Source organism: Acipenser ruthenus, chromosome 14 (genome assembly GCF_902713425.1).
Source record: "Acipenser ruthenus chromosome 14, fAciRut3.2 maternal haplotype, whole genome shotgun sequence".
Lineage (NCBI taxonomy): Eukaryota > Metazoa > Chordata > Actinopteri > Acipenseriformes > Acipenseridae > Acipenser > Acipenser ruthenus.
Window position 1 is genome coordinate 1,788,719 of NC_081202.1, and position 25,628 is coordinate 1,814,346.

A 25,628-nucleotide genomic window follows, 5' to 3' on the forward strand; every position below is an offset into this window, starting at 1 on the left:
AGGTATGAAACGGAGACTAACAGAAGTAGATTTGAGTAAAATAGAGAAAACATCCACAGAAAAAGGATGGCTGTTTTTTAAAAATGTAGTACTAGAGGCACAAAACAATTACATCTCAAAAGTAGACAAATCTAAATCTAAAACAAAATGGCCAAAATGGTTTAATAGATCAATTAAAAAAAAAAATATTCAGCGAAAAAAGGCACTTTACAGAGCGTTTAAAAGGGACCAAAAACAAAGTACACAGAAAGAGTACTTGGAACTGCAAACACAAGTCAAAAAGGAAGTTAGAAAGGCCAAGAGAGAGATAGAAATCAATATTGCTAAGGGGGCTAAAACCAATTCCAAAATATTTTTCCAATATTATAACATCTAGAGAACATTCAAAGAGGAGGTTAAATGTCTAAGAGACACAAATGGCAAAATCATAGATGAAGAACAATAGCAAATATATTAAATGATTACTTTTCACAGGTTTTTACAAAGGAGGATACGGACAACATGCCCCACATGTCGACCCGTTCCTATCCAATTTTAAATAACTTTAGCATAACAGAGGCACAAGTGTTAAAGGGACTGGGAGCTCTTAAAATAAACAAATCCCCTGTGCCAGATGAGATCCTCCCAATAGTACTCAAAGAAATGGAAGAAGTTATTTACAAACCGCTAACCAAGATCATGCAACAGTCTCTTGACACAGGGGTTGTACCGACAGACTGGAAAATAGCAAACGTAATACCGATCCACAAAAAGGGAGACAAAACCGAACCAGGTAACTACAGACCAGTAAGCCTGACTTCTATTATATGTAAACTTAAGGAAACTATAATAAGATCCAAAATGGAAAATTACCTATATGGTAACAATATCCTGGGAAACAGCCAGCATGGTTTTAGGAAAGGGAGATCGTGTCTAACTAACCTACTTGACTTTTTTGAGGATGCAACATCGACAATGGATAATTGCAAAGCATACAACATGGTTTATTTAGATTTCCAGAAAGCTTTTGACAAAGTCCCGCATAAAAGATTAATTCTCAAACTGAACGCAGTAGGGATTCAAGGAAATGCATGCACATGGATTAGGGAGTGGTTAACATATAGAAAACAGAAAGTACTGATTAGAGGAGAAACCTCAAAATGGAGCAAGGAAACCAGTGGTGTACCACAGGGATCAGTATTAGGTCCTCTGCTATTCCTAATCTACATTAATGATTTAGATTCTGTTATAGTAAGCAAACTTGTTAAATTTGCAGACGACACAAAAATAGGAGGAGTGGCAGACACTTTTGAAGCAGCAAAGGTCATTCAAAATGATCTAGACAGCATTCAGAATTGGGCAGACACATGGCAAATGAAATTTAATACAGAAAAGTGTAAAGTATTGCATGCGGGCAATAAAAATGTGCATTATAAATATCATATGGGAGATAGTGAAATTGAAGAAGGGAACTATGAAAAAGACCTAAGAGTTTATTTTGACTCAGAAATGTCTTCATCTAGACAATGTGGGGAAGCTATAAAAAAGGCTAACAAGATGCTCGGATATATTGTGAGAAGTGTTGAATTTAAATCAAGGGAAGTAATGTTAAAACTCTACAATGCATTAGTAAGACCTCACCTAGAATATTGTGTTCAGTTCTGGTCACCTCGTTACAAAAAGGATATTGCTGCTCTAGAAAGAGTGCAAAGAAGAGCGACCAGAATTATCCCAGGTTTAAAAGGCATATCGTATGCCTACGTAAGACTACGCGGCGATCTGATTCAAACATTCAAAATCCTAAAAGGTATAGACAATGTCAACCCAGGGGACTTCTTTGACCTGAAAAAAGAAACAAGGACCAGGGGTCACAAATGGAGATTAGATAAAGGGGCATTCAGAACAGAAAATAGGAGGCTGTTTTTTACACAGAGAATTGTGAGGGCTGGAACCAACTCCCCAGTAACGTTGTTGAAGCTGACACCCTGGGATCCTTCAAGAAGCTGCTTGATGAGATTCTGGGATCAATAAGCTACTAACAACCAAACGAGCAAGATGGGCTGAATGGCCTCCTCTCGTTTGTAAACTTTCTTATGTTCTTATGTTCTAGTGTAAATAGAAACCTATTGTTTCTGTGGTGCAAACGTTTGTAAATACGACGGATGCAGGCGTGAAAGCATACCTCAATGTAACAAAACTAGATGCGTCTGTCAGTCCTTAACCTCCACTACTGAGCTGTTTGTTAGTTTGATGCCTCTGTCTTATCTTGCCTCAGGCAGAGGGGAGTGTCTCCTGGACTGTGTTCCATCTACGCACAGACACACACACTGTGGAGAAGCAGCTCAATGCACAGACACACATTGGAGAAGCAGCTCAATGCACAGACACACACGCACTGTGGAGAAGCAGCTCAATGCGCAGACACACACACTGTGGAGAAGCAGCTCAATGCACAGACACACACGCACTGTGGAGAAGCAGCTCAATGCGCAGACACACACGCACTGTGGAGAAGCAGCTCAATGCGCAGACACACACGCACTGTGGAGAAGCAGCTCAATGCGCAGACACACACACTGTGGAGAAGCAGCTCAATGCACAAACACACATTGGAGAAGCAGCTCAATGCACAGACACACACACTGTGGAGAAGCAGCTCAATGCACAGACACACACACACTGTGGAGAAGCAGCTCAATGCACAGACACACATTGGAGAAGCAGCTCAATGCACAGACACACACACTGTGGAGAAGCAGCTCAATGCACAGACACACACACACTGTGGAGAAGCAGCTCAATGCACAGACACACATTGGAGAAGCAGCTCAATGCACAGACACACGCACTGTGGAGAAGCAGCTCAATGCACAAACACACATTGGAGAAGCAGCTCAATGCACAGACACACAGTGGAGAAGCAGCTCAATGCACAGACACACACACTGTGGAGAAGCAGCTCAATGCGCAGACACACATTGGAGAAGCAGCTCAATGCACAGACACACAGTGGAGAAGCAGCTCAATGCACAGACACACAGTGGAGAAGCAGCTCAATGCACAGACACACACACTGTGGAGAAGCAGCTCAATGCATAAACACACATTGGAGAAGCAGCTCAATGCACAGACACACAGTGGAGAAGCAGCTCAATGCACAGACACACACACTGTGGAGAAGCAGCTCAATGCGCAGACACACATTGGAGAAGCAGCTCAATGCACAGACACACACGCACTGTGGAGAAGCAGCTCAATGCACACACACGCACTGTGGAGAAGCAGCTCAATGCACAGACACACATTGGAGAAGCAGCTCAATGCACAGACACACACACACTGTGGAGAAGCAGCTCAATGCGCAGACACACATTGGAGAAGCAGCTCAATGCACAGACACACACACACTGTGGAGAAGCAGCTCAATGCGCAGACACACACGCACTGTGGAGAAGCAGCTCAATGCACAGACACACAGTGGAGGAGCAGCTCAATGCACACACACACAGTGGAGAAGCATTTCATCTGTCATGTGTCAGCCCAAGCTTGAATCTTGTCTAAATCTCTTTGTATTAGTAGAGTTGCTGACTGGGAGTTGGCTACCCCTCCCAGTTTTGTGTCGTATGCAAAATTTGCAGTTTACCGATTATGTCTTGGTCCAAGTCATTTATATAGATTAACAATAGCAATGGTCCCAATGCTATCATAATATTCCAGCTGTAGTAAGGGCAGAAACAGACTACTGAAGGCGGCATGTTTAATCAGGCACCTTTTTCAGTCCAGGTTCATTAATATTTGCCCATGTAGAAAAAAAAAGGCTTATATTATAGGGAATATGCAGCATGTAGTCTCTACTCTACAGATCCAGGTTGGAATATTAAGCCTCTACTGAGACACTGTGCATTGGAATTTGAGATCTGATCAGATGACAGTGGGGGTAATGGAAATGAGAATCTTTAAAACACCACCACCAAATGCTGCAAAGTTTCAGGGGGACAGGATGGTACGGTCTACTGTATATGGTGGTGTGTAATACAAATCAAAATACCTCACAACTGAGGAGCCAAAATGGTACGAACATTACAGAAAGGGGAAATGACATGCACAAAATGAACTGGGCGGGGGGTAATTCTCCCATTCAAACACAGGACAAGAGTCAATTTTAGTTTGACATTTTATTTTTGATTTCTACAACAAGGTCTGTGGCTAAAGTATTTCAACTGCTACATATAAAGTCATGTACAAAAGGTTTACCCTCCCCCTGGCCAAATATTCTACCCAGACCCCAGCCCCCTCCCACAGGAGTGAAAACAAATCAAATCCTGCAATACACTGTATGGAAACTTTCATGGTTATTATTACTTCTTAAATACATGTGTAATTGTAAAGCATATAAGCCAGCTGTTTCACATTATTACGCTACAGCTTACTGCAATCAATTTCTTTACATGTCTTATTTCATTATTAAACATTTCATTTTTCTTTTTTTATTTTTTATTATTATTATTTTTTAAAGACGCTCGCATTAGAAAAATACCAGTTTACAAAAAAAAAAAAAAAAAAAAAATTCTCCCTCAGACAAACTGTTAAAAACCGGTCCTACTTCAACATGGCATGAATGTCCAGATCAGAAGTCCAAGAATATTCGTAGTAGCCTGATTTCTTTTGTCGTAGTCGTTTAGTTTTCATCTTCTTAAATGTTTGTTTTCTTTTATTTCTTCCTTTAAAAAAACAAAACAAAAACAAAAACAAACAAACACACTCCTGGCAGACAAAAAGAAAGCAAACACTCGAAACACCATCGGACACCAGCTTGTGGACATGCAGCACGTTCTCTACTTTTAACATTAACCATTCTGAACAACCCTGATGTTACTATTACTACTATAAAAAGGGACAAACCATTATTATTTAATTATTTTTAAATCCTCAGTTTACCACTTAGGACAGCGCACATGTACATTTATTTGGGAATAATTCCCTAGAGGCCAGTCAACACTTTAACACACACCTTTAGAATGGTTAACTTTTCCAGCACTGCAGACCTACAGAGGTATTTGCATGACACCTGCACTCAGAACTGCAGAGCTGTATAGAGGGCTTTGTAAGGTACCTGCACGCAGAACTGCAATCTGTTCCAATAGTACAGGAAAGAGAATGAAAGAGCAGACTAGTACACTAATTCTCAGAAACATCCTAACAAGTATATCTGTGTCACTGAAACTTTCATTGGTTATCCTAGTGTAGGCTTTCTGTAGAGTTGCTTTGTGCTGAAGGAGTTGAACAGTGTCTGAACATGAGAGATGTCCCAGCATAGATAGACAGTCACAGCTACAAGAAACCTGATCAAACGTGATAAATATAAAAGAAAAAAATTCACACTATACCAGCCCAGTTTATTTTTTATTTTAGAAATGAAGGGAAAAGTGTTGTAACTTTCCGAGACTAGACCAAGAGAATAAAACATTAATAAAAAGATCAAAGATTAGCCCTTCCAGATTGTAAAGATACTACTCTTTATGAGGTGAGAATGTAAGAGATTGATTGCTCAACCAATCAAATACCGATAGCTGTGATTGCAAATTCATTAGGACCTGTTGTGTTCCAAACAATAAAACACAGATACAAAGTTACTTCAGGATCACTTATTGTCTCACTCAATATTTTACCCCCTGAAAAACAGATCTCTGCTTGTACAAGAAAGCTTTCTTGGTCCAGTCTTTCTTGGGATTACACATTTAGAAGACCAGGATGACTAGGCAGTTTTCAGTGCATAGGCCTGGTTTCTATCTGACTTCACAGTTTGGGAAGAGGCACATTGAACAACCCCATGAAAAAGCTCGGGAACGGAAATACAACTCCTATTACAAAGCAGTTTCACCCATTCCAGGTTATAATACGAGCTTGATTAGTCACAGTGTATAGGGAACAAGCTCAGGCGTGTTATTAGACCAATAGTAAAATCCGGACTGCATCCAACTGCTATGCAATAGGAGTCTCATTTCCATCCCTGCAGTCTCACAAGAGACGCACAGTAAATCAGTAAGTTGCAGAACTGCCATTCTGACCCAGGAGGCCTACTGGGCTACACACTAGCCTCTCTGTGTGCTCACTGGAAGCTACTGATCATTTCCACAAGGGTGCTTACACTGTGAAATTACTGAGGTACCAGTTACCGGACTACTGACTCTCAGCATAGCTGGAAAAATAAAAATAAATCAGAAACCGTAAAACAAAAAAAGTAGCAGATCACGATAAACCAGCTTCTGGTATGTAGAGAAGGACGGCAGGGAGAGGAGTGGATTGAGCAGGGCACAGGAGTCTCACTGGTCCTGGACCTGGGGAGTAGAGGCAGCAGGGGCAGCGGCAGGGGCGTCCTGGGTGAAGGGGTTCATGTGGTTGGTCTCCATGGCTTGGTAGATGAAGAAGAGGAAGCCGGCGACCAGGGAGAGCAGGAGTAGCTGGATCCAGACGGGGAAAGAGCGGCGCGACGCCGCGGAGTCGCCGGCGGAGGAGGAGGAGGACGAGTTGGTTTTGGTTGTAGTGAAAGCAGGGCTGGCTGGTTTGAAGGACTCTGTCCTCAGGTCAGAGCGGTAGCTGGTCTGGGAGCGGAGCAGCAGCGAGTCGTCCAGCTGGAACAAACTACTGTCCAGGGGGCGTCCCGCCGCACCGCGGATCGGCCTGCGACAGGTAGCGCTGTGGAGGAGAGGGAGGGGGACATTCGAATACTCAAATTCAAACAAACACATACAGCTTGAAATATATTCTGTGGCAACTACCACGTTCGTATCGGTTCATATAGCAGGATGTATAAATAACTCTAGATCAGAAACATATTATGCAATTGAAATCAATACATTCTGTATCAATTAATTTTTAATAGGTAATTTGATGGGGTATCAGGTTTATTTATACAAATATTCTTTTACATTTTTTTAAAAGAATATTTGAAAAATTCGAAACGTACATTCGTCCCAGCACTATAAAATAGCAGAGCAATTACGGTACATGCGTTGGCTTTAAGGACGGATCAAAGCGACTGTGAGAATTACAACCTGGCACATACAAAAACATAAATAAAACAAAGTAATAGTATACTGTGTGTCTGTCAAAATCTACTGCAATTGTTACAATGATATGTTTAAATACCACAACACCTGTGCTTCTCATTTATTTCACTACTTTATTTTTACTGTATTTTAAAATCAATGTATTTACTGCAGAACTCTCTGCAACGCCTCTATTATTTAATATATAAAGCTTTAATGAGATGTGGTGGAGATTTGTCAGAGTGACACCCTGGACATGTGCAGAACTGGCAGCTTGGCTCGAAGGCATCTGTCTGCAAGGAGAACTGACCTGATTCCAGTCGGTGTTGCCACTTGGTTGGGAAACATCTCCTTGAGAATGTCCCTCTCCTGGGTCTGCTCGACGTAGTCCCCTCCTGCTGTCCGTCCCTCCACCTGCAGGGAAGAGGCAGACAGCTCAGCAGGGTGTGTGTGAGCGCGCAGCCCCAAGGTAAGCACTCCCCCTCACAGACCCTGCAGTGCTCAAGAGTACAGAACCATTTACCCAAGCAGCTTTCCCAGGTCACCGTGTGGGTTTGGAGGAAAGAGAGTTGGGTTAGGTAAGGTCATGCAAAGCCAGGAATGCTCTCAAAATAAAGAGTCATGGATCTAGCATGAATGACAACAACAACAAACAAAAAAGCTGTGGTCGCAAATACAGTCCCGATAATGGCATTCTCCTGCTATGGTCTCTGTTGTTGGTGGAGTGGTGACAACACGGGTCTGTGTTGAAGAAAGCCAGTAACCCACACGCAGCCCTCCGCATGCACCAGTGCCCCTAAGCGAAGACACTTTCCTGGGGTTTGACCGGTTTCAGGAAATCACAGATTTTTTGCTGCCTGGTTTTCTGCTTGGGGACGTCGGTGGCGTCTTCAGCCATCGGCTCCAGCATATCCTCCTGGGGAGGAGAACGCACTTCTCAGCCCCCCTGCTCACCAGCCCTGCCTGCCACAGCAAACTGTTAATCCCCTATACAGCAGCGCTTCCCAGCACTCGAGTGCTCAACAGGGGAATGTTCAGGTCTCAAACATGGGCAACCCTTTCAGCCTGCATGCATGGTTCTCCAGTGCTATACCCAATGTTGGAGCTATATTGTACTGTACATTGTACAGAGTGATTCTAAAAAGAACAAAGAAAATGACTAGGCCACTTTGTGCTGCTGTTGGTAAAAACTAGAGAGCAAAATAATCTGCAACAAGCAAAAGGTAACAAGATTGCGAGACCACCAAAGAGGGTGCCAATAACAAACCACACCTGCCACAGCTTCTAAATTAGGGCCATCAGTGACGCGAAGAAGTAGACAACCATGAGCAGCCACAGTACGGGGTGAAAGTCACAGTAAGCCCTCCATTTGCTAAGACTCGGAGTCTCAGTAACTCGGTTTGATTTGATCTCCCCAGCGGGTGCTGATAAAACGGCAACATGAAGCCTTTTCACAGGGACACTTCTCTGGAAGTATGGGGTACCTTTATTTCCTATGGGAACAGGTCTTCCACAGCAGCAGTGGAAGTGGCCGAGTGATTTTATAAGCATGCGGTATGTTTAAACCTCAATACGCATGTAATAAAACCTTTGCGGTTTAATTAACAGCGCCCTTGCCTTTGTGATCTTTACGAGGACTGCGCGAGGTTTTAGATGGCATTTCAACAAACTCCTTAGTTGTTTCTGTAATCCTGTTCTTTTATTTTAATATCCACATATTGTACAGTGGCAACAAAATTACTCAGTCACCACAAGTTTCATAGCCATAGTTCAATTTATATTATACAGGTAGTACTGTATATGAAATGGAGTACAAAATTACTCGGTCACCACAAGTTTCATAGCCATAGTTCAATTTATATTATACAGGTAGTACTGTATATGAAATGGAGTACAAAATAAAACTAACTAGTTACCTTAAAAAAAGAAAACAAAAACATCCGGTCTATATTACATTACATATGGCTTATAAGAAACCAAAAATATAAAAACTGTACAAAAAGCCTGGATTTAAAAAACGTAGGGTAACTGCGTGAATCACTTCATGGTGAACTGTATGCTACAGACACAGGTGATGTCAGGCCTCTCATCAATAGCTTGTGGGTCACCATGGAAAGCCTCCCCCTATCTCAAAGAGGAAATTAGAGTCTGACACTACCACCTGGAAAGGTAAACTTAGGCAAAACTGAAAAAGGGATATACTGGGATATACCACACAGAATAATCATAAAAAAGGCAAGGGAGCTGATGTAGGCTGCTGTACTGGTGCATGCTTGCATGCTTGCTCGTGTCTATGAGGATGATTGAAGCGCAGTGCTGCCGGTGTTCAAGCAGACAAGTCACCTCCAGCAGGGCAGTGTCCAGCAGGGCAGTGTCCAGCAGGGTCACAGGCGCAGGACGAGGGATCTTTGTCTGCCTGGCAGGGGGAGTCTCTGTGGTGTCACGCCAATCTTCCTCCTCACTCTCCTGCAAACGAAACTCCAATACTTCACAAATGCATAGGAATGGCCATGAAAGGGGCGAGCTGGGCAGACCCAACACAAACTGGACAGACCCAACACAAACACCCAGTAAGCCCGCTACAGCAGTGGAGTAGTGGTTAGGGCTCTGGACTCTTGACTGGAGGGTCGTGGGTTCAATCCCAGGGTGGGGGACACTGCTGCTGTACCCTTGAGAAAGGTACTTTACCTAGATTGCTCCAGTAAAAACCCAACTGCATAAATGGGTAATTGTATGTAAAAATAATGTGTAAAAAAAAATGTAATTGTATGTATAAATGTGATATCCTGTAACAATTGTAAGTCGCCCTGTATAAGGGCGCCTGCTAAGAAATAAATAATAATAACATTAGCTCTGGTAGATATTATTTTTTTTAAATCAAACCTAACTAGCTTTTTTTTTTTTTTTTTTCTTTTAATACTGTACACGTGGGTTCAGTCTTGCATTTCCACATGTGGACATTGTGAAGCTTCAGCACAAGATTGAATTTAGATTTTTTAACAATAAAAACATAAGAAAACTAAGCTTTGGATTGTCCAAGCAGGCATATCTTCACACTTACTTTGTCTCTTTTCTAGGACTCCAGGAATAACGAGTTCCCCTGCCTCGCCTGCATTTTAAACCAACACGTGCAAGAGACAGTCACCAAAACCAACACTTCGAAAGCTACCATTCAAATTATAAATACAAATGAGAAAATCAATGAAATAAGATCGAATAATAAACACATCTGTCCTGCTCACCCTCCTACATGCATGTGTATAAATGTAAGACTGAACCGCGTAGCACTGATAAGGGTAGATAACATTTGTATGAAATGTGGAATAACAACAAGGTTATGCGACAGGTGTATAATACTGCAGCGTGACTTTACTTTGTGGTGTGCGCTCAGTTTCCTTGGTGTCCCGGGGCTGCTTTCATTAGGGGGCTGGGTGGGTTGTGGTTGAATCTGGGGGAGCTCATTGGATCCAAGGCCCTTACTGACATCACGCACTCGTCTCACTACTAGGGGCTCTGGGATCTCCTGTGTGGGTAGGGGGAGAACATAAACAGGGGTGTCAGAATGGGGTAAATCGGGGGGGCAGCGACAAAGGCATGAAACTTATTCTTTAGCAGCTGATCTTTTCCACACTTCATTGTCGCTTTGGCACCGTTTTATTGAGGCCAGTTGAAGCTACAAGTCTGACGGGGTACAGTGTGCACCCTTCCCATTCTCTTTGTGTGTTACAGGCAATAGCAGAAGTCCTATTACCTGTAACACAGGATTTAGAGATTCAGCTGTGACAGGATCAACTTTTCTCATCGCCACCACCAGAATTAATATTTACTTCTACTGTGGTCTTCCTGGTGGATCGTGGGGAGTCGCTGACTTTGCCCCCCAGAAGGGCCCCTCGTTTGGGGCTCCCAGGGTCCCTACTCTCCCTGGCTAGGGTCTCGGGTGCAGAGAGCTCAGACAGGTCCTGGGACGGGAAGGAGGAGGTTAGGTAGTTACACTTCAGCACAAGCAGTTGCCAGTGCTCAATAAACAGGCAAGTACAGATTCACAACACTCTCTAACCATCACCCCCCATAAACATCCTGTGAGTGTGCAGTTGACATACTAAATAAGCAAAACAAGTGCCGTGCCATTTCACACACAACCAACAATAAAAAGGTCCAGGAACAACTGCAATATAACACACAGACGTGCATCTCTCCACCGGTGAAGCCTAATAACCATGACCAAGTCAATGGCACAAGCTTTTCAAAAGATTGCTCTGCTTGTGGGACAGACAGATGGGTCTACTCAGCAAAATCCCCTAGAGAAACTCCCGCATAGTTATACATCTGCTCTGATGTTAGGAGGCACTTATTGAAATGGTTAGTGCCTACAGTACTAGGGGTGTCCATGCTTCTCGCAGCTACAATCACCCAGTACTGTATCCAGTCTCTTTGTATTATTTGAACCGTTAGCTCTATAACACAATTCAAGTTAGTCCCCTACATTGCGCTTCTTGTTCGCGAATTCAGAACAATCAACAAGCGCCTTAGTGTAAACAGTACTTGTGAAGTCTTCTGAAGACTTGCAAACCAGCAAGTACATTGTTGGGATTTTTCTGACCGAGAAGTACAATACAGGCCCAGACTTAAACATTAAATTATTATTATATACTTGCAAACCAGCCACTACTACTACTACATCGTGCCAACTACAAGGGAAGAACGAGACTACTAAAGTCACTAGAACAGGACAGTTGTGTTCATGGACCAATCGACTGTACATCACCACAGTGCTTTTCATTCAAACACATTCACAGATGTGACGGACCGACAAACACGCCCCTTTCAAAGATTACAGCGCCCCCAGGTGGTGCAGTCTAGAGTAGAGAGGTGCAGGACCGTGCCAAGGAAAGTGTTTACAGTGTCGTCGCTGCCCGGCACAGCCTGGTCCTGCTGCACCGCTCTGCTCCTTCTCTTCACATTGAGGAACCCCACCGCAGAGACAGTCTCCTCCTCCTCCTGCTCTACACTCTGCACACAAAACACAGCAGCTACTCAACACCCACGCAGCAAGGACGATCACGAGAAGGATGCATTTAAAATAATACAAACATGAAAATAAATATACATCTTTCTGGAGCTCCAGTTATTACAGTTTCCAATTCAACAAATAAAGCAGAAATGATTATGGGCTCGAAATACCAAAATTCATCCACAGGTGGCAGTATTGCAACCTTCTGCATTTGTAAAACAGGCACCAGCTGGCAGATCTTTTAGCTCCAGTGCCCTCCTACTCTGGACTTCCAGAGCACACTCACAGACACTCCTCAATACAGGCCCAGACTTAAACATAGAATTATTATTATTATTTCAGCATTAGGCTTTGCTTCGATAAATCGGAGCTTCATTAACCTAATTTCCAGTCAAGGGTCCTGGGGATGTCCTCGAAGCATGGTATTTAAAATAATTATGTATAGTACAGTAAGGGGCTGCTTCTTCAACTCCTCTGGCAAGAGTCCTATCCTGCAGTGGGGCAGGTGTTGCCCAGTCTGGGATGAGTGCAGAAGCTGAATAAGCCCTGGAAAATGGTTTCCCCTACAGCCTCTGAGCACAGCTGGTGTTTGACAGGGGGTGTTATCTCCTGCTTCATCTTAAAGATCATGTGCAAACTCAACTGACAGCCGAGGAAAATGGTTAACTGTGTAATTCCTCTCTACTGTTTATTTTGATGGGGGATCATGGGAGCCCCTCCCTCCTCCAAAAACGTGAAGAAAAAAAAAAAAAAAAGTTACTATGGAAGCTTTACCTTTAATAGAACGAACAGAGAATATTTATCCAAAAATGAACTTGTCACTACTTTATTTATTTAACTGTGCTTGTCATCAGTGCTCAGTATGTTGTTCAGCGTTTGAGATGGTATCACTACAGTCCTATTGCATGCCCATGCACTCACACTAAACATGGCCTGATCCTTCGTGCTATTGTTTGTGTTGTACTCCTTGCTGTATTCTTTCAGGTGCTGTGCAGACTCACCCTGTTCTGCTCGAGCCGGCGTGTGCGCAGGCTGGCCGTGGGCTTTGCTTTGCTCTTCAGCGGCTCTCGCTTCTCCAGCACTGGCTTGGGCAGCTCCTCTGTAAAGAAAGGTTCAGTTTCATTTGTTAATGTTTAAACTTCAGAAGGAAACTTTTTTTTCCCCAATAAATTTAGAATCGCCAATTATTTTGTTTCTTGTTTTCTCCCCAATTTTTTTTTTTTTTTTAAATGTCCAATTATTTTTTATTTAAAACTGGCTCACAGCTGCCACCCCTGCGCTGACTCGCGAGAGACTAAGACGGACACACGTGTCATCCGAAACGTGTGCCGTCAGCCGTCCGCTTTTTTTCACTCTGCGGGCCCACCATGCAGCCATCTCAGAGCTACAGCATCAGAGGAACATGCAGCACTGGGTAGCTTACAGGTAGGCCCGCAGGCGCCCGGCCAGTCTACAGGGGTTGCTGGTGCGCGGCGAGTTGATCACACCCTGACCGACCTTGGTTGACCTAGGCCCCCCTCCTCCCCCCTCCAGAGCAGGGTATGTTAATATTCCTGTCCTGCTCCCCGCAGAGGTGTACCTTGCTCCTTGTCACTGTACTGGTCGTAGTCTGCGTTGCCGTTCTGGTTGCTGCCTGCAGCGGGGGCTGGTGGTGGAGGGGTTGGCTGTGACTCCAGGTGGCCCTCGTCCAGCAGCTTCTGCAGCTTCTTTTCATACAGCTTCCTGGTGGACGCTACGAGAGACATCAGCTTTTATTCATTCCATTGTAAACGTTACCCAAAGTGCATCAGGTCCATCGCTTTACAGGTCTCACATTTTACTAATGAAAGATGCACACCATTATTGTGAATGCATGTTGGATTTTTGATTATTTGGTTGTTGACCTCATGGATCTCACTAGAAAGGGAGAGATATCGATTATACTGCACGTGTTAATAAAAGTTAAAGCACTAGTTAATTACACTTGTAGGATTTGGATAGCACTATGCTTTGTGATGGTAGTCCTACAGTAATAGATGTTGCTCAGGGGTGGGCAAAGCCGACCCTTCCAGTTTAGGTCTTAGTTCCGACTATTAGCCTATTAAAGGCAGTGTTAACCTCAACACCACTTCTTAAACAGCATGTGGAAGAAGCTGAGAGTTCACATCCTTTACTACTGACCTGCACAGAACTCGAGTCACGTTCCACAAGTAGGGAGACTACTGCCCTTTCTACGACTGCATCTCTCAAATGAGCTGCGCTGCCAATGTCAGCTTACACCATTAATAAACAATGACACAATTTACCAGGAAATTACTTCTGCAAACTAATCACGGTTGATAAACGGATACATTGTTACTGCGTTTGTAGTTGGATACACCTGCCAAAATTCACTATAAATAAAATATAGCAAGTGCTGGTAACTTTCCACTTGGCAATAGCAGCTGAAAGGACAGCAGCTGAAAGTCTTGATCTCTGTGAAAGGGACTCTGAGAACTATCTAATTAATGCTTCAAAATACAGGAAGTCAGTTGGGAGTATAATGAACAAATCAAAGTCCAGCATTTGAGTGTGCTAGCGAGATTAATGTAGATTTGCAATACAACATTAAAACACAACCAACACCCACTTTACCAAAACCCATACAGTGCAATTCACAGCTGCTATTTGTAATAGCGATTCAAACAATGACTGAAAGGGCTGTAACCGTGCATTTCCTTGCTGCTGAAAGAGGTCAGTAATATCCCTTTTAAATCGAGTGCCAATAACATTGCCTTATTTCTCTATGTGCTTTATGCATTATATTAAATGGCTGCCAGTTGCACAATCCTATACATTACACAATGCAAGCATCTAAAATATATATATATTTTTTTTAAGACAGACTTTTGCAGAAAGATACTCGGTTTCAGATTGGAGTATATAACGTAAATCAGTTTTGTTGCATAGCACGGTAGTGTAATATCAACAAAATGTACTTTTAGGTCAGAAAAATTCCAACAATGTATTTTAACTACACACTATTTACCTACACACAATGGGTCCTGGCTCAGCGTTGGAGATACCTACACACAATGGGTCCTGGCTCAGCGTTGGAGATACCTACACACAATGGGTCCTGGCTCGGTACTGGGGAGACCTACACACAATGGGTCCTGGCTCAGCGTTGGAGATACCTACACACAATGGGTCCTGGCTCAGCGTTGGAGATACCTACACACAATGTGTCCTGGCTCAGCGTTGGAGATACCTACACACAATGGGTCCTGCCTGGAACCCGTATTTCATCAGCTCGTCTTTTAGCTCCTCTGTCGTCAGCTGCGTCACGTCCAGGTCCTCCGGCCGGGGCTTGTCTGTCTTCTTTGTGGCTTTCTGCGGAAGGAAAGCCAATAACCCTCATCATTCCTGCACAATACTCAGCGCTACGGTCACACTGTGGACTTTTTGTGTGGAGGTCTAATTTTACTGGAAACCCCACAGTAAATCCAAAAAAGCAAACCAAAAATATTGCCTTCCTGAAATTTTGCACAGATGAAGCTGAAACCATGACCTTTTCTTGGTAATTTTTTGAGATTTTAATTTTTGAGGTTTCATAAAAATGACACCTCCCACAAGTCTGTAGCACAAACCTTTCTTCAGTGAAAGGTTGGTTAACATTAAGGAGGGCTTACTGCTTCATTTAAATTGTTTTCTTTATGTTAAGTATCAGGGCATTTTGTTGCATGTCTATTTTTTTTTTTTACACAACGTACTCGCACACTTTTGGTCACCATCATAACTGTTGCATGAAACCGGAGTGTAATTATCCAGCACCTCTGCACTTAAGCATTTGTATATCAGCTAACAAGTGTTCAGCTGATATCCCATACAGCCTTTATACATGAACCCCCAATATCTCTCACAAGCACCTGGGTACATATTGTTACGATATCACAACAAAAGGAATACGCGTTTTTTTAGTTTTTTGGGTGCATATGTATAGCTGTTATGTACTATATATCACCTTATAGTACAATAATGACAAACAAAATGGACTGAATGATAATACCCCAAAATAATCTTAATATTTTTAATAAAGTAGCCGGCGCAAATATAATATTAGGCAGTGGACTGCACCGATCACCGGCTTATTTTGAAAACCCTGCATTCATTGTCACTATTTTTTGAAAATAATCGGAATTTTTTTTTAGCAGTCATTGTAACGTTTTAGCCTCTCCATACAATTGATAATATCTAAAACTAAATTTTTTTTTTTTTTTTTTTTTAGAGACAGATTTTTAGAGGTTTTTGCACTACGAGATTCTGTTTCAGATTAGCGTATATAATGTAAATCAATTGTGTTGCATAGCATGGTGCTGCTGCTGTTTTACACTCCCTTCCAGTGGGGTTGCTGCATTAGCACAGCACCACCAGCAGAGTGACTGGTACAGTGAAATCTGAATTAACCAACCAGTCACGAACCTGGCAAAACATTTCATCAAGACAGGTGGCTTGCTTATTCAGGGGGCTTTGGCCATTTATGTAAAAGCACAATGAAAATTCCCCACTTAAAATATATCTTTGCATAGCTTTAAAGTACTGCTATTGGAATAACAAATCTGTTCTGGGGTTTACTAGCTGAAGCCAGGGGACAGCTCAATCTGGTTGTTTCTGTATTTGCAAGAGCACCACCACATTGAAAAGCACAGCTTTGGTGTTTAACAAGGCAAAACATTCACTTCTCATCAAGGGCAATGACGAATCCTGAAGGTTCTTAACAATCACAGAACATCTGAAGGAGGATGACTGGCACAAAACAGCCATCCTGCCAGAAAAACAAGAACTCCAAAGAGGGGAGACCTGCTCTGCAGCAAACCACAAGGGACGCTGCAACAGTCTGTCTAACATGAACCTCAGCTATTGCGAAACCCTGCACAAGCCCAGTCCGTACACCAAGGGTACAGCCCCTTTGTAAGGTGCCATATATTAGTAAATATTAGGGATGGGCACGAGTACTTGAATACTGAGTACTTGCCAAGGACATTCGTATTCGTTAACATATGGAGTAATCGGTTGTTGTTTTTTTTTAGATTTACAACAATATGCTGGATTAATTTCATAAGCTTCGTAAAATAAAACATAAAAAACGTGATGTCAATGTGGTATTGTTAAATACAAAGATAGACCATGAAATTTGAAATGCTTACATTAACAATACATTTTTAATGCAGTTTTTGCAACGCCGTGTTATTCTGATGCCCAGAGTGAAGCGACAAGCCGCAATGACACACCCACAGCAAGCTCCCACATCACAGCTGCAGCGCTCACACTCTTTGGGGAGGATTATTGCATTGCCGATCGGAACGAGATAGAGCAATATTTCGCCGAGCCGTGCATCCCACCCGATCAAAACCCATTGCAATGGTGGAAAATCAACGCACCAAACTCAGTGTCCTGCCTAAGCAGTACCTATCAATCCCTGCAACCTCAGTTCCAGCGGAGAGGGTCTTTTCCACAGCGGGACTAAATGTAAATCGGCTCCGCACTCGCCTCTCCCCTGAGCATGTAGACATGCTCCTTTTTTTGAACAAAAATGATTGATTTGCTAGCGAAATATTTACAATATGTGAACAATTTTAAAATAAAATATCAAACAGAACAAAATTTCAATGTACCATTTGTAATTCAGTAATATGAGAGAATTGGTCAGGGGTCTGAATACTTTTGCAAGGCACTGTGTGTATGTGTGTGTATATATATCACACATACACCGGTATTATATACAGCAACTGTCATTCCCAAAAAGACAATAATACAAAAGTAGAATGTTGTTTTCTTTAGCCTGTCCACATTCCTAGGCTTCTCCCAGATCACAATGTTTCATTTTTTTAAGACACATTCCACAGGAACTTAATAGCTGGATGTTTGCTTCCTATCGGCATGTGATGCGTTTCTGGCCCCCTAACCCTTGCGCTCACAATCGCTGTGCTCACGCTGGTTCAAATGTTAAGTGGAACCCATCCTCTGTGCAAAGTCTAGTAACACATTTAACCACTGCCACCTTAAAAGGGGGCAACCACATTCAACCACAAGTTATTTATTTTGTTGCCGAACCAAAATGAACCCTCATCAGTATTCTCAAAGAAAATGTATTGTTTGGGAAAAAAAACTTCAACAGTGCGTTTGAGTTCAAGGCGAGGTGGACAGGATAGAAGGTGGCAGCGAGCCAGTGGAAGACCCAGTTTCACCAGTACTAGAAAGTGAAAGCTCAAAAGACACATTCAGACAGAAACTTTCCCAGCAGTAGTGTCTGAGCACTGCCATCTGGCAGATCAGAGTCAAAACATGAACTGCTTGTGCAGGGAAACTATTTCCTCAAATAAAAGAAAGAAAGAAAGAAAGAAAGAAAGAAAGAAAGAAAGAAAGAGAGAGAGAAGCTTACCAAAACATTACATTCTTAAATTCCCCTGTTCACATGGAATTGTAGCAAACGAACCTGCTAACACAGAATGGAAGTGTGCCAGTGGAGGGTCCTTAGAGAAGGCAAGGGAGACAGAGCCTCCAACCTTTGAAAAGGAGGAGAAAAAAAAAAAAAAAGGTTTTCTGGATTTCCTATCCAACAGGCCAAAGCCTGTGTGTCTGAAGCACTGTCTTCCAAACTAGTGAGGCTGGTGGAGGACAACCTTGAAAATGACGGAAATCATGCCTGTTCATGTGAGTGCTGCACAGAGGATTTACCTGTTAAAAAGAAAACAAAGACCAAACAAACAATGGAATTGTTACTTCGTGGACGGCAACAAACACACACTACTTACAAGGAAACCTTAATCCAACAAGAGATGATGATTTATGCTTCTGAAAGTCAATTAAACATCAGGGAACACTTGCACAAAGTCAGGGATTTTGTAGGCATATAGTCAGGTGTATGATTAAACAATTATACCAAACAGGTGCTAATGATCATCAATTCAATATGTAGGTTGAAACACAATCATTAACTGAAACAGAAACAGCTGTGTAGGAGGAATAAAACTGGGTGAGGAACAGCCAAACTCAGCTAACAAGGTGAGGTTGCTGAAGACAGTTTACTGTCAAAAGTCATACACCATGGCAAGACTGAGCACAGCAACAAGACACAAGGTAGTTATATTGCATCAGCAAGGTCTCTCCCAGGCAGAAATTTCAAGGCAGACGGGGGTTTCCAGATGTGCTGTCCGTGCTCTTTTGAAGAAGCACAAAGAAACAGGCAACGTTGTGGACCGTAGACGCAGTGGTCGGCCAAGGAAACTTACTGCAGCAGATGAAAGACACATCATGCTTACTTCCCTTCGCAATCGGAAGATGTCCAGCAGTGCCATCAGCTCAGAATTGGCAGAAAACAGTGGGACCCTGGTACACCCATCTGTCCGGAGAAGTCTGGTCAGAAGTGGCCTTCATGGAAGACTTGCGGCCAAAAAGCCATACCTCCGACGTGGAAACAAGGCCAAGCGACTCAACTATGCACGAAAACACAGGAACTGGGGTGCAGAAAAATGGCAGCAGGTGCTCTGGACTGATGAGTCAAAATTTGAAATATTTGGCTGTAGCAGAAGGCAGTTTGTTCGCTGAAGGGCTGGAGAGCGGTACACGAATGAGTGTCTGCAGGCAACAGTGAAGCATGGTGGAGGTTCCTTGCAAGTTTGGGGCTGCATTTCTGCAAATGGAGTTGGGGATTTGGTCAGAATTAATGGTCTCCTCAATGCTGAGAAGTACAGGCAGATACTTATCCATCATGCAATACCATCAGGGAGGCATCTGATTGGCTCCAAATTTATTCTGCAGCATGACGACGACCCCAAACATACAGCGAAAGTCATTAAGAACTATCTTCAGCGTAAAGAAGAACAAGGAGTCCTGGAAGTGATGGTATGGCCCCCACAGAGCCCTGATCTCAACATCATCGAGTCTGTCTGGGATTACATGAAGAGAGAGAAGCAACTGAGGCTGCCTAAAGCCACAGAAGAACTGTGGTTAGTTCTCCAAGATGTTTGGGCCAACCTACCTGCAGAGTTCCTTCAAAAACTGTGTGCAAGTGTACCTAGAAGAATTGATGCTGTTTTGAAGGCAAAGGGTGGTCACACCAAATATTGATTTGATGTAGATTTCTCTTCTGTTCACTCACTTTGCATTTTGTTAATTGATAAATACAAACTATTAACATGTCTATTTTTGAAAGCATTCTTACTTAACAGCATTTTCACACCTGCCTAAAACTTTTGTACAGTACTGTGTGTACTTATTATTTACACGTTTCTTTTATGTTATGAAAAAATGATGCATCGATAGTAAAAAAAAACACTATGGTCCCAGCCCTAGTTTAATTGGAGGAGACCAGTTTTTTTTAACCATAAGAGGCTTTGCTTCCGATGAGGAACTCCTGTCTGTCTGAAACACAGCACTCCCACTAGTCGATCGCATGATCTGAGCACGGGTTAATAGGAGAAACCCCTTCTAAAGCGCTGCTGTAAGCAGCTGTATGTGCTGTTAATGTAGAAGTGATGACTGAAATTGCTTCGCTTTGCATTGCATCAGTGGTAAGAAACACACTATATATGAGGTTATTGTTTTATTTTGGTGCTTGTCTTGTGAAGGGGTAAAATGTCAAATGCAGGACAACGTAGTTGATCGGCTGATTAAGACTCCATTTGCCACGCTAGATTATACTGAAAAACTGTGAAGGGAAGCCATAACTAAAAATTGAAATTACTAATAAGAACAGGCCATTTCATTTGGCAGTACAGCATTACGTTTGAGATTACATATTGTATGGGAAAATGTGAAACTTCAATTAAATACAACTGTGACACACACATTATATATATCTCTTATGGTTAAAAAAAACTGGTCTCCTCCAATTAAACTAGGGCAGGGACCATAGTGTTTTTTTTTTTTTTACTATCGATGCATCATTTTTTCATAACATAAAAGAAACGTGTAGGAATAAGAATATGAAGAATATGCTCAAAAGAAAGTGACTATGTAAAACAAAGAAATGTATTAAAAACAAATCTTAAAAAAAGAGGATACAAAGAAAGAATTATAGAGACGGAGCTAAGAAAAGTGGATAAACTAAAAAGACATGATCTACTAGATTATAAAAATAGAGATAAAAAGGTCAAAAGAGTCCCATTAATAATGACTTACTCTAAACTTTTGCCCAATATTTCTAAAATAGTTTGGAAACACTTGCGGATTCTACATAATTCAGAAAAATTAAAAAAAGTATTTCTTAAGACCCCAGTTGTAGCATTCAAAAGAGAAGCTAATTTAGGTGATATTTTAGTTCACAGTAAACATAAAAGAATAATTGACAAAATAGGTTCTACGAACATGTGCACTAGTAGATGTAAAGTGTGTAAATACATAGACAAAAGTAAAAATATAATTAAACATAAGAACACCACATATCCACTAAAAACTAATACCTACTGTAAAAATAGCAATGTTGTTTATGGAATAGCCTGTGAAAAATGTGATGAAATCAAATATGTTGGAGAGACTGGAACTACTTTATATAAAAGAATTCAGAACCACCTTTCATTAATTAGAAATAAAAAAATGAATGAACCAATAGTACAGCACTTCACCAGTCAGGGACATGACATGAATGATTGTAGTATTAGAACAGCTCAAATTAGACAATGCGACATATAGAAGAATAAAAGAAAGTAAATGGATAAATAGACTGAACACGATTATGCCAGCGGGACTCAACAGAAAAGAATGAACTAATTAACTTCAATAAATATATAACATTTAAATAAATAAACAAAATTCATTCAAAAGTTGTGCATGCTGATGCGCTGAGACTGATCCTCAGAGCCAACATTGCATGATATAATAAAACACCATTACATCATGTAAGAATAAATCATGGATTTGAATGTAAACAATAACAAGTAGTTGTCATGCCGTCAAAAACCTATAAATACCTCCAATGTTTTGATTCAAACACAGGCTCCCTTGAGAAAGATATGTACAACATATCGAAACGTTGGGCAGCTGGCTCTTTGAGCTAATATATATATATATATATATATATATATATATATATATATATATATATATATATATGCACACCACCTGCCCAGTAAACATCACAATTATACTTTTAAAAACGCACCTTTTTACACCACATTAACAAGACAAAATAATAGCAAGAACGATGTGAACAGAATCCTGTGCCGCGCAAGTCACAGGGCTGAAGTATTTAAGCGGGAAACCATTCGTAATAACACTGACTGCTCACTTGCAACAATGCCGGCGGTACAAAACGTGGTGTTATGAAATGGAGATGCCTGATGCAAAAGAAATCGATAATCAAAACTATAACCACAGCAAACCCAAACAAAAATAAAACAAAGATGTTTTCTTTTGTACCTAAATAAGAACACCCCACCACCTCTCAAATAAATCACAGTACTGACAATTAAAAAGAAAAAATACGAGTACAATGGCTTAAAACACTTACACAAACCCTAATGTAAAACGAATCGGCACATTCAAAAGCAAAAACGCGCACATCTGAAATTGGCCTTGACTAGAGAAAAGTAACCGCGCTGCCTCCAGTCCTAGGGAGAGGCAGTCTGACAGATGGTGATATTCCAGGCTATCGTTACACACAATTGAATTTGATTTAACAGCAGCTAATGTTCTAGAAGTTAACAAATACACTGAAATTAAGACGGGGTGCTGTGTGCTTACTAGGAGTGTTAATCTTAGTGTTATTACCACGACTACGCGGTTCCTAAGCAAGGTGTGCTGCAAGCGACTCGCAGCTTTCCAATAACACTGCAGCGGTGCAGACACCAGGAACAATACAGTCAGTAGCAGGACCAGTATCAACACTGAACTGAACTAGAAACCCACCCGTCCAGACCGGTTCCTGCTGCTCGCCACGGGGGCTGCCTGCTCCTCGTCGCTGGAAAATGCCTCCGGGCTGCTCTTGTTCATAACTGTGTTCCTGGTCGTGAGGTTTTGCAGGTACAGCTGGACGTAGACATCCTTTCTGTGCTCGCCGGACGGCAGGATCACGTTGTTGGCCAGCAGCTCGCTTTTCAGCTTGTCTTTCGTCAACACCGACGGGTCTTCAAGGAATTCCGACATTTCCAACACTGTGCGACTAGTGGTCGTTGTACCAACACTTATGAACAATACACTACGACGAGCTCGTCCTAAGCGATGCGTGTTCACGAACACGGCGTGTAGCGGCGCCTCTTCTGCTGTAAAAATCAAAACGCACAGCAGAAAATAACGCTTTGTGAGGACTTCACTCCACAAGCTGCCTCTTGTTGTTTTTCACCCCTTTTCTTTCGGCGCTTTGGCGTTGTTGATTTTTTGTTTTCAAACTGCGAGGATGAGGAGTGTAAAGTGTAAGTATAGTGTGCAGGTTGTCTTCTAGAGTAATAAAAAAAAACACTCCAGCAAATAACAGCAGCCCGGCCCACTATCAACCGCGACGAGAAAGGGGCCGACTCCGCGGCCCGCCGCACAATAAAGTCGAATGCTATTGGGCGGCGCGGTGCTGAAGGAGCCTTACTATTGGCCCGTACCGCAGAAAAAACGGAGGGAGACGAGACGTGAGAATACAAGAAACTGGAGAAGTAGATAAGAGATTGAAAGAGAAAGTGTCACCCGGGGCCGGTCTTTCAAAACGTAATCTGGATCAAATCATCCCGATTTTGTAATCCTAGATTTTGTGATCGAGATTCCTTTAAAAACAAAACGAATTTTGTAAGCATCATTATTTGTAATGTGGATACAAGTAATCCAGCAATAATATTTTCTGATAAAAACGATCGACAAAAGAAATCTGGAACACAAAATATCGGAAAACAAAATCCAGATCACTGTTATCCAGATGAAACATTTTGAAAAACCGGCCCCTCGTGTCGGGAGGGGGGATTAATAACAACTCGAAATGATTCCTGTAAAAAAAGGAATTTCAAGTCAGACCCTGAGCTCTCACCCCAGACCACACTGCCTCCCTCAGCTCTAACCACTAGACCACACTGCCTCCCTCAGCTCTAACCACTAGACCACACTGCCTCCCCCAGCTCTAACCACTAGACCACACTGCCTCCCTCAGCTCTAACCACTAGACCACACTGCCTCCCTCAGCTCTCACCCCAGACCACACTGCCTCCCTCAGCTCTCACCCCAGACCACACTGCCTCCCTCAGATCTAACCACTAGACCACACTGCCTCCCTCCCGAGTCCCAGCCTTCAGCTCTCACCCCAGTCCACACTGCCTCCCTCAGCTCTCACCCCAGTCCACACTGCCTCCCTCAGCTCTAACCACTAGACCACACTGCCTCCCTCAGCTCTAACCACTAGACCACACTGCCTCCCTCCCGAGTCCCAGCCTTCAGCTCTCACCCCAGTCCACACTGCCTCCCTCAGCTCTCACCCCAGTCCACACTGCCTCCCTCAGCTCTAACCACTAGACCACACTGCCTCCCTCAGCTCTAACCACTAGACCACACTGCCTCCCTCCCGAGTCCCAGCCTTCAGCTCTCACCCCAGTCCACACTGCCTCCCTCAGCTCTCACCCCAGTCCACACTGCCTCCCTCAGCTCTCACCCCAGTCCACACTACCTGCAGTCTCCCGATGAGGCGAGGTGTGTGATGGTTAACAAATATAGTCATGTATGCTGACACACTAATAAAACTAAACTCTAGACTTTTTCAATTTACACAATAAAACCAAAATGTAAACTAATCCAGATTATAAAAATGGAATGTTATATGTATTTATTTTTTTTAATGATAAAAAAGCGCTGACCCCGACGTGATTCGAACACGCAGCCTTCTGATCTGGAGTCAGACGCGCTACCGTTGCGCCACGAGGTCTTACCCGAGTAACTTTCTCAATCTATAGAATAGCTTGATCTGTAAAAGTGGGTCAGTTTAACGTATAAAAAGGTAAGGTACTAGAATAAAAAAAACAAAATATGGAAGAACACTACAAATAATAATACAACGATTATAAAACAAGTGCTTTTCATCTTCACACTTGTAAAAGAAACACCACCCGCTCACGGCACTCCATGAAATGGCTCCCCGCTCGCTCTTGCGCGCCTGTTTAGCTGTGATGCAGAAATGTAGTATGGCGCGCCACCTGCCGGCTAAATAAGAAACACACCCGAGCGCGGCGCGGATTTCACAGCACTGGTGCCAGCGCGGAACATGGTAAACCACATACGTATAAAAGCGAAGTACATTATATCTTACAACCCATCTGCAAGTTCACACACGTTTAGCTGTACAAACAAGTACATGTAAGCTATACAGTCTTTTAGCTTTACAGGTACTCCTCGTTAGTATAGTGGTCAGTATCCCCGCCTGTCACGCGGGAGACCGGGGTTCAATTCCCCGACGGGGAGATGCAGTTTTTGTTTTTGGTTGGTTTTTCCTGCTCGACCTTCCTAGAAATTTGGCGGTTTATATTGTTTTAAACTCACCGTTTAATAATATGTATTAAAACAAGTATAATATTATAAAGACAATTAAAAAAAGACTGCCATGAAAAATAATAACAACAAACTAGAACTTTATCAATAAATCTCAACTCACAGTCGATCATATCCGT

At 42.5% G+C, this 25,628-nt stretch overlaps 1 protein-coding gene and 2 non-coding genes across 6 annotated transcripts; 1 reads left to right on the forward strand and 2 right to left on the reverse strand.

The window, feature by feature from the left end:
• Window positions 1-4,139: 4,139 nt before the first annotated feature.
• On the reverse strand, window positions 4,140-23,591 carry LOC117419917 (lamina-associated polypeptide 2-like). Of its 4 annotated transcripts, XM_034033299.3 has the most exons (10): window positions 22,906-23,589; window positions 15,273-15,390; window positions 13,619-13,771; window positions 13,041-13,138; window positions 11,928-12,038; window positions 10,856-10,987; window positions 10,402-10,551; window positions 9,372-9,494; window positions 7,339-7,442; window positions 4,140-6,675 (listed from the first exon to the last, which is right to left on the reverse strand). In XM_034033299.3, exons 1-10 carry the CDS (start codon window positions 23,140-23,142, stop codon window positions 6,303-6,305), a joined length of 1,599 nt encoding a protein of 532 aa, XP_033889190.3. In that variant the 5' UTR covers window positions 23,143-23,589; the 3' UTR covers window positions 4,140-6,302. The 4 variants fall into 4 exon arrangements, with proteins under 4 accessions (XP_033889190.3, XP_058841511.1, XP_033889192.3 ...); XM_058985528.1 differs by lacking the exon at window positions 11,928-12,038 and having other exon boundaries at window positions 22,906-23,591; XM_034033301.3 differs by lacking the exon at window positions 9,372-9,494.
• Window positions 23,592-24,817: 1,226 nt separating this feature from the next.
• trnaw-cca (transfer RNA tryptophan (anticodon CCA)) lies at window positions 24,818-24,889 on the reverse strand. The gene has a single exon. It is a non-coding gene; the product is annotated as a tRNA-Trp (tRNA).
• Window positions 24,890-25,350: 461 nt separating this feature from the next.
• Window positions 25,351-25,422, forward strand: trnad-guc (transfer RNA aspartic acid (anticodon GUC)). Its single transcript has one exon. It is a non-coding gene; the product is annotated as a tRNA-Asp (tRNA).
• Window positions 25,423-25,628: the final 206 nt, after the last annotated feature.